The 9,285-nt window shown below is 37.2% G+C and overlaps 1 protein-coding gene across 1 annotated transcript; it reads right to left on the minus strand.

The window, feature by feature from the left end:
- Positions 1–1,269: 1,269 nt before the first annotated feature.
- On the minus strand, positions 1,270–7,007 carry LOC135153530 (uncharacterized). The gene is made up of 3 exons (XM_064096437.1): positions 6,869–7,007; positions 4,608–4,688; positions 1,270–3,982 (listed from the first exon to the last, which is right to left on the minus strand). The coding sequence occupies exons 1-3, from the start codon at positions 6,956–6,958 to the stop codon at positions 3,704–3,706; spliced, it is 450 nt and encodes a 149-aa protein (XP_063952507.1). The 5' UTR covers positions 6,959–7,007; the 3' UTR covers positions 1,270–3,703.
- Between the last annotated feature and the right edge of the window lie 2,278 nt (positions 7,008–9,285).

Genomic DNA, 9,285 nt, shown 5'->3' on the forward strand with positions numbered 1-9,285 from the left:
TTTTACATATTGTATTTTATGTGAACTATAAATGAAAAAAAAATCAACAAAATTAATTTCTGATGTATTATAAAGTTTTTCTTTTTTAATTTACGTATTTTACTTTATTTTTCAACAAATTTTTTTTTGCATCAGTGACATCATTTTAGCAATAGTGTTTCTAATAGAAGTAAAGTCCTGTAATCATTCATTTATTGATTTTTGCTGAAAACGCATTTTGTATTGACTTTGGACCTGACTTACATAAATTCATAACCACGCACCTGTGGGAGTGTCACAATTTTGGTCTCAGAACTTCAGAGAAGTAACAAAAATTGTGCAGCAGATTATTTACAAAAAAGTTGAGGGCCCCCCCGAAGTAGAGTCTCTCTGGAGTCATTTATTTTGCTAACAGGAAAACTTGGCAATGACTTGTACTAATAGCAGTCTTATTTTTCTTTACTATCATCCCTCCCTCTAACCCCATGCCTTTCTCTCTGCCTACTCTCACCTCCCCTCTCTCTGCTCTAGGCTGCTCCCGTCCTCGGTTTCTTTTTCTGTCCCTCACTCCCTTTCACTACTCTCCCTATACCTCATCCCCTACATCACTTTCTGTCATTACTCCCTCCCTGTGCTTCATTCCCTTCTCTCTCCCTTTCACTACTCTCCCTGTACGTCACCCCTCCTGGCCTCACCCTTGCTTTCTCTGTCCCTCTCTCCCTATACCTCATCCCCTCTCTTTTTCTGTCCCTCACTCACTTTCACAGTAAATTGCCAATTGGTCTACTGCTAACTCGTCCACTCACCGCATGGTCTACTTTCATTTAGTCTGCCATTCCGTCCAACATTTTGTCTAACAACCATTTGGTCCAATAACTATTTGGTCCAATCTATCAATTCGTCTAATCACCATTTCTTCTATGATCATTTCGTCTCATACCCAGTTGGTCTAATATCCATTTCATATTCACTCATTTTGCACAATTAAAACTTAGTCCAATTAGACCAAATGGGATATGGACTAAATGGCTATTGGACCAACTGCTTATTAGACAAAAGTGGAGAAATTGGCAATTAGACCATGTGGATAGTGGACGAACTGATGGTAGACCAAATGATAGTAGACGAGTTGGCAATTGGACGAATTGAAAATAAACCACTTTCATGACTCTGTCACTATACCTCATCCCCTCTCCTTCTCTGCCCCCCACTCTCTTTCACTACTCTCTTCCTGTACCTCATCTCTTTTTCATTCTTCTATCAGACAACAAAGACTATTATCAGACAAAATTAAACCCTTTTTACCTTATTTTACACAAATTTACATTGTAGCATAATAAGCATATTAAGAACCAGCTTGTTTGATTTTTACTGACAAATTTGCCCTCAGCCAGAGACAAAACTCCTTGACAAAGACTCTCGGGCCCTCTTCTTTCTTAAACGTTACTTGCTTTCTAATACAGCACAGAAAGAGCTTTCATTTCCAAATGAGACATTTCATTCCAAACTTGTTTATCCTTTCTCTACAATTTCCAAAGCTCCGTAATTGTTTGAAGAATGCCATGGTAGAAAAATAAACTTATCTCATACAGTAACACAATCACTGTCTGATATGGTCAGGTCAAACTTATTTCATGCACAATTGCAAATATGATATTTAGTTGTGCAAAAATCAGAACATCAATTGGAATATTCGAAAGCCAACTTAGATTCTGACAGAATCTTAAGCTCACAAACTGCCCTCAGTTTGAGACTTGCTCAACATTGATTTCTTTTCATGCAATGTACATAATATTGGGAATGACCAACACTAAAAGAAAAAAAAAGTAACTGAATTTACTGAACATTTTCTTTCAGTCATGCATTGTTTGGTAAATCAGAAACCGTGATAACAAATGGGGAAAATGAATGACCTATCATAATCTTATCTCGACTTATTTCCCTCATTGAAATATATTCATGATATATCCTAATATCAAAATGAATTACACTACTGTTGATCTTAAACAGGAAGGCTAGCACTGGGAGAGATGATGCTATAGTTCTTCAATGCTTTGTCAGCTAGAGTGAAATTGAGTCCATAATAGGATATGATCTTGAATTACTAAAGAATATATCCACATTTTATTTATTTATTTGTAGGTAGTCATATTTATACAGGGTGGCATTGTCAGTTTCAAAACTGCTTTCCACAACGGCCCTGTCAAGAGCAAGTTTGACCAAGAAGTGGCTGAAATATTTTAAATTAAACCTCATCTTTCTTAACAATAGCATTGATTGAGTTCAATTACTTGCAGACACATAAGCACCTGTAGTAGAAATTTCATTTTCCCGCACAAATAATGGATGAGTTGTGTCATTTAATGCTGAACTAGTTGACGTGAAAGCATCAATGTCAATCGCAGAGTTTGACACAAAATACAAACTCACCAAAATTTATGGAAGAAATATTGATAGCCTTTTGTGACATAAAAACAGTACAGGTTTACTTTATCACCTTATTGACACTTGAATAATTTATAAGTATGGGAATAATTATTTGAATTTGTAGATCATACCATGGCCCATGCTGCCCAACCTGGGCAAAAGGTAGCAAGTGACACATCAGTCAAGTTTGAGTTATTGTTGTTTCTGAAACACCCTTTGTATGTTGCACGTTCGGGCAAAATTTGGGGAAGAGACCCGGGGGGGGGGCCACTTCCATTCACGAGTGGATACCATGCGCGACCATGGGGTCTCAAAAAGCACCCTAAACACGTAATTTCCATATTCTGAAAATGCACCCCTTAACAAGTATTGGCGTCTAAAACCCTACCCTTAACAAGTATTGGAAATAAAACGATACTCTTGGCAAATATTTCCTGAAATGAACCCCTAAACAAGTACAGGAATGTTTTATTGTTACGGGTCCTTCGGTCTTCGTCTTTAATTTATTTGGTTTAGTACGACCCCACCTTCTACACCTCGCGCAAATCGGACTCTAAACACGAAGTGTTGGGGCAAAAAGGACATCCTTTATAAAACATTTTAATTTTATTTTATCATCCCCGCAAATTCGACCCTAAACACGTAATTTTCCTAGCGAAATAGATACCCTTTTTTCATTATTTTTGTGATTTTGACACCCTTATCACGCCTACGTACGTAACGTGCCCTATCGTGAAAAAGACATCCTTTTTACGTGTTTTTTTGGTCGCGCATGGTATCCACTCGTCAATGTAAGTGGCCCCCCCGGGGGAAGAGATGATCACTCTATGGGAATATATTGAAGAAAATATGCTGTTAAATTGCATTGATGCCTCTGTAAAAGACAAACACACATTGCTCATTTACAACAAATTATACTTTTGTAACTTGCTTCCTTTTGCCAAAGTATGGCAGCATGTGTAACATGGTCAATGGTCAAAGTCATAAAAGGGCTGAATCGGGGCCCCAAACCCCAGTATTTTTATGATTCATAGTAGCCCAATCTTTTCATGATGAAGAGCAGGAATTCGGCTTCCCACCATTTCAGCAGAGAGTTAAACCATGGCCAAAGTTAAACTGGACTTCAATACAGACTTATGTCACAGAGTTGACTTCACTCATGTTTCGTCAACTCTTTCCTGATAACATTTTTGCTTCCTTTCCTGCTTTCTGCTCTAAGAGCATGTTGATCCTCAACCCTTGACTTCCTCGACTTGCATGACGATGGTTTCACAAGTTATCCGTACAAAACCTTCACTCAACAATCTTCAAACTCGTCTTCGTAGTCCACTTCAGCTCTCATCTCTTTAAAGAGCTTTTTATACTCTGCTCCAATTTCATCTTCAACTCCCCCATCCATATCACCAGCGTTCTCTTCTTCGATTTCATCCTCCTCCTCCTCTTCTTCTTCCTCTGTATCTATCTTTTCTTCCATGTATTGGGCCTGACACATTTGTAGAATGGAGGTTGCTCTCTCATTGAGATCTTCCAATGGTTCTTGATTGATTATTTCATCATCCACGTGTGCCTCTGGTTCCTGTTCAAATCCATGAGAAAAAACAAATTATTGATTATTCTGGATTCATATATTGTCTGGATACACAATGTTTCCAAAAACAATAACAGATAGGAAAACAAAAATTTTACAATCAATTAAACTTGATTTTGACAATCGGGAATGGTTATTTTACCACTAGCTTTACATGCAGATCCTGAAGGATCCCATGTAGGTCCTGAAATGGTTATGGTCAAGATAAGAAATAAACAGAGTTGATTTTTATCAATTTTAGAGGAATAAATAATTTGATTGTTGCCTGATCATAACTAACTTTTGTATTTCTTTTGCATACAACCAATTGTCAAGAATAATATTGGCTGAGAATTTCCTGATTTGATTTTTTTAATGTATTTTTCTAAATGTCCAATCTCCACACTTGTAGAATAACAAGTTTAAAAGGTAACTTTTAATGAAAGAAAAAAATTATCCAGATACAGCCCTAAATGCAAGATTAGGATTTTAGTTGAAATTTGGTGTCGGCACTGTTGGGTATAATTTACAATATCAACCTTTTGCTTTACCAAAGCCTGAGTTTAGACAAAATTTGTGCTGTTAGAAAGGATGGTCAATATCAAATGTCAGCAACGGAACAATGAAGTAATACCTTTACATTTTCCTGATCATCCTCACTCAAGCTTCTTTCATGAGTTTTCCTCATTTGGCGTCTTAAGACGCGTTCCTCTTGCTGTATAAATAAATGGGAAAAAAATGAAGAAAAATTGATTGATTTGACATCTATTAAATGTGTACAATATTCACTGCTGTACAATATTCACTGCTGAAACTATTGTTAGGATTACGATGGAGACATGTTGAATATATACACACAAGTATGAAAATACGAAATAATTATGATTTTATGCAATAACATTAATAGGAAAGTGAGCAGGGCCATGAGTGACACCTTTAGCCATCTATTACATAATATAGCGGTGCTGAGGCTCACTGGATAAGTCGCCAGAATTTGAAACACAAGGGGTTCAAAACTCGCATTCTTTTTCAAGGCATTTATCTACATTTGCCACTCTCCACCCAGTTGTAGTAAATGGATACCGTACCGTAAAATCCTCTCATTTTTTTTTACCCCTTATCAAACATATTTACCAGAAATGATGGAATAATGGCATGTTTTTAAAGATTCTATCGTTATAGCAAGTGGTTAAAAGATTGACATTCCACGGGATGACATATATCATTCAAATTAAATTTGTTTGTAAATAAGCATCGGAGTCCTCTGACTCTTCATTGTAAAAAAATCAAAGTTTCCCTTTGGCAAAAAACAAAGAAAACAGGATGGCGACGTAAACATCATGGCAATTTCCCCCATCTTTTCATAATACTTTTCTCCTTTTTTTTAATGAATTTTTGTTTAAAAATGAAATCAATATTGTAAAAATGTCGGAAATGAAGTTGTATTCCATTTACATGATTTAGGGCTAGATCTTTTAGTTTTAGAAGGAAAATAGAAATCTCGGGGGCGAAAATTTCAGTTTTTGTCGAGGTACATGCACATGAATGGGACGCAATCCCTGGCTCCGTGGAGAGTAAGCACACGTTAGTGAATGACTCTACTAGTACTAGGAGCCTCCTGGCTAGAGCCAACGGAGTTCAGCGGAACAATCAACACTAACGAAGCTTTTTTGGTCCAAAACTAAATAATGGCTGCCTGCCTGTAATCATGGTAATGGAAGTCTTGCCCCCAAAAAATATTTTGCTGGGTTTACTCATTAACCCAAGGAAAGGTTGCATGTGTTGTGCCTGTGATTTCCTGTGCACGGCATGTTCTTATGGGCATTGTGGGTGCTCAACAGCCTCAAGCTCAACGATCAACAGCATAGACCAAAAGCTTCAGTCTCTGTATTTTGGTTGTTCCGCTGAACTACGTTGGCTCCACTCACCATACATTTGGACTGAAGAGGATGGGGGCCCGTACCTACAGCCAACGTATAGTGAACTAGCGTTTTATATATCGCGATTTAAAACTGTTTTTTAAGCAAAATTAAAAGTTTCATGGTTTCCATTATCAGGGAAATATAAATAACTTAAGTAATTGCATACCTTGGGCCGGAGTTATTGAAAAAAATCCTCTGGATGATTGAGAAATCTGACATTTTCACCTGACCTGAAGCCAGGTTTTTCTTGCAAGTTGCCATCTTGAATGACGTCATTATCGTTATTAACTTTTTAATGTCTCGATATATCGCGATTATAACTAGTATCGTTTATCTTCGGTTTCGCTCGCATATGGAGCAGATCGTATAATATCGAAAGCAATATCGATATCACATTCGTGATTGTTGACGCCCTCTCCGTTCGTTTGTAAATATTTCATAGTTTGGCTGCCATTTTGACCATTTTTATCGTGTTCAACCCAATTAAACATCGGTAAAGTATAATTTTCATGCCTTTTCATCTATATCGTTTAAAGTATTTTGATAATGGAATATCAAGTTTTAAAAGTTTGTTGGTTATACATCCTTAGATTGTAAATTCGATGTGTAAAATTACATCAAACTTTGGACTGTGAATTGACAAAAGGGAGGGAATGAGAACACATGCGAGCCCACACGTACACCCTACCGTCGGTAAATGGGGATTACAGTAAAATGTCAGAAATTGTTGAATAAATCCCCAGAAACGACGGTTATTCCTGTCTATCAACAGCAGTGCAGCTGCAGTCCACCCATCCCAAAACTTATAAGGCCCAACACAATAACAGACACGTCGGACTGCACTAGGTCACAGGTGAAACTACAGCAAGCTCAGCTCAATTGGCGGTAGGTCTATGAATACTTAGTAACAAAGTATTTCTCGATTTTAAAATACAATTATAACATGGCTTATAAAATCACACACAGTATCTACCTTCAAACGATTAAGTTGAGCCCGGAGCTTCGTTTCAATCTCTTGTAAAGCTTTATCTTCTTGTCGAAGAAATTTGAGTTTGGCGAGCATTTTGCATTATTGACTGTTCACGTACAAACTGCAGATGGCGCAAGACTGGAATGCTTGGGAATGCTAGCTCGCTCGTGAGCAATCGCGAGGTGATGATCAAAATGTTCTTGCCCCACGTGATGATGATGCTGGTAATGACGATGATGATGATAATGAACTGAATGTATGTGAAAGATGATGATAATGATAACGATGAAAATGTTGATGATGATGATGATGATGATAATAACAATAATGAAGATGATGATAAAGATGATGATTCTGCTAATTTATCCGTCTCGTCATCCTCCTCCTTCTTCTCCTCCTCCTCCTCCTTCTTCTTCTTCTTCTTTTTCTTCTCCTTCTCTTTCTTAACGATATGGGGAAAAGTGGCAGAAAATTGTGAATGGAGACTCGGAGTCGCCAGCCCTTCAATCTGGGCCTTAAATAGCAAAGGGAAAAAAGAAAGGGGATCGAAATCCGTGGGGAATTAAAGGGAAAATAATATGCACACACACACACACATTATTCTACATTCATTTTGTAATCATTCTCACCTTATCTTTACAACACAAAAATGCCCATCGATCAGCCTAAAATTTTCATATTCATTTTATCCCCCCCCCCCTCTTTATGCTACTGGAGGCGTTTGTCAATCTTGTGTCGGAATATTATAGGCGGCCTATAGTACCATGTCTCCATATGTCTATTCTGAACTCAAAAGTAACACCAATTTAACAGTTGTTGTAGGCCTATACATTCCTGGACTGAACTGTGCATCTGGTGTGAAAAATATAATTTAACTTTTTCTTTAAAGGGGAATGAAACCTTTGGAACAAGTGGGACTATGTGGAAACAGAAAAATAAAAAAAATAAGCTCAACTGTAAAGTTTGAGAAAAATCGGACAAACAACGAGAAAGTTATGATCATTTGGATAGGGCCTATATTACTAATGCTATGAAAATCCTCTTATTGGCAATGTGACAAAGTTGTTTGAGTCACATGTGAAGTTGTGAACCAATACCCTAAAAATGTCTCTTTTAATTTTTCTTATGGTGATACCGGCACCGCTCTTCATCCAATATGTATTCTTTTAAAATCTGTATTACCTGCCCTCCTATAGAAATAATACATGATCTACTGATAGATGTGATAAACTGATATATAGGCCTAAAGGGTTTAAGTGAAATACGTACTCAACGTACTAGTATTGGGAAAGTTGTTCACATGTGACATCCACTGCGATCTGTAGGCTATACTATAAATTTATATCATGTATACAGATCAGTGGTGACATCACACATCATCTTTGTCAGGAGGATCTATAGTACATGATCTAAATTTTAAATGCTCTTAACTTTCTTTGAATTTTCTCAAACTTTGGTTAATCTGTTTCTTTGATTTTTTTGTTTTTGAACAATCTTGTTCCAAAGGTTTCATTTTCCTTTAAGATTTTGAACAGCCATATTTCATTTTTTTTTATAGATAATATCATTTGATAAATATCAAATATTAAAGGTGAAATAGGTGAAACATATATATATATATATATATATATATATATATATATATATATACATATATCGACATGCAGCCAGTGTTAATTAAAAAAATAAATCATTCACGATTTTATTTTTGTACAATAGCCAAAATAAGCAATGTTTTAAAAATGATATATAGGAAAATGAAGAAATGCCCACTTATGATTATGATATGGGAGGCGCGATAGCTCAGTCGGTAGAGCGGGGGTTTCGGATTCCGGTGACCCGGGTTCGATTCCCAAGTGGTGCGCTAGTGCCCTTTGGTAAGGCATTTATCCTCATTACCAGGTCCCTCGGAGAGGACCTTAAGCCGTTGGTCCCCTGGTTGCTTGCTCACAGGCATTCGTGCTTTCTTAACAGTCAGGTAAAACAACCTCGGTATAACATAAGGGAGGCACAATGTGAGAGAAAATTAAGTGAACATAAGTTTTTGGGGGCGGAGTTTGAATAGGGCTAGCTGGGACGTGTAATTATAGATTCTGTGAAATCCAATATACCAAATAATAGAAAATATTTTTAAAAAGAGAAAAAAAACTCTATAACATACACAGGACCCACACACGACGGGCACACGATCGACACACGTTTTGCCGGCGTCTTGCACCCCCATGCTCCTATTCAAAACCACGGCACTCGATCTGCCCCTGGTCCTGCCTTGGGGGGGGGGGGTCCTAGTTTCAGGAGTGGAGCTATTCAAGATCCCCATACTGCATAATCAGTGAGATATCATTCGTTCATGCTTCAAATAACTAGTTTGCCCTTTTTTATTGTTTTCCTAACATGTTTCATGACAAAATTTCTTGTTG

This window comes from Lytechinus pictus, chromosome 3, assembly GCF_037042905.1.
Source record: "Lytechinus pictus isolate F3 Inbred chromosome 3, Lp3.0, whole genome shotgun sequence".
NCBI classification, from domain to species: Eukaryota; Metazoa; Echinodermata; class Echinoidea; order Temnopleuroida; family Toxopneustidae; genus Lytechinus; species Lytechinus pictus.

Excerpts from the sequence above, each read along its gene's own strand:
- LOC135153530 (XM_064096437.1), bottom strand. The coding sequence starts at position 6,958 with ATGCTCGCCAAACTCAAATTTCTTCGACAAGAAGATAAAGCTTTACAA. Across the intron at positions 4,689-6,868 it reads CTCAACTTAATCGTTTGAAG|CAAGAGGAACGCGTCTTAAG; the intron begins GTAGATACTGTG and ends TTATTTATACAG. Across the intron at positions 3,983-4,607 it reads ATGATCAGGAAAATGTAAAG|GAACCAGAGGCACACGTGGA; the intron begins GTATTACTTCAT and ends GGATTTGAACAG.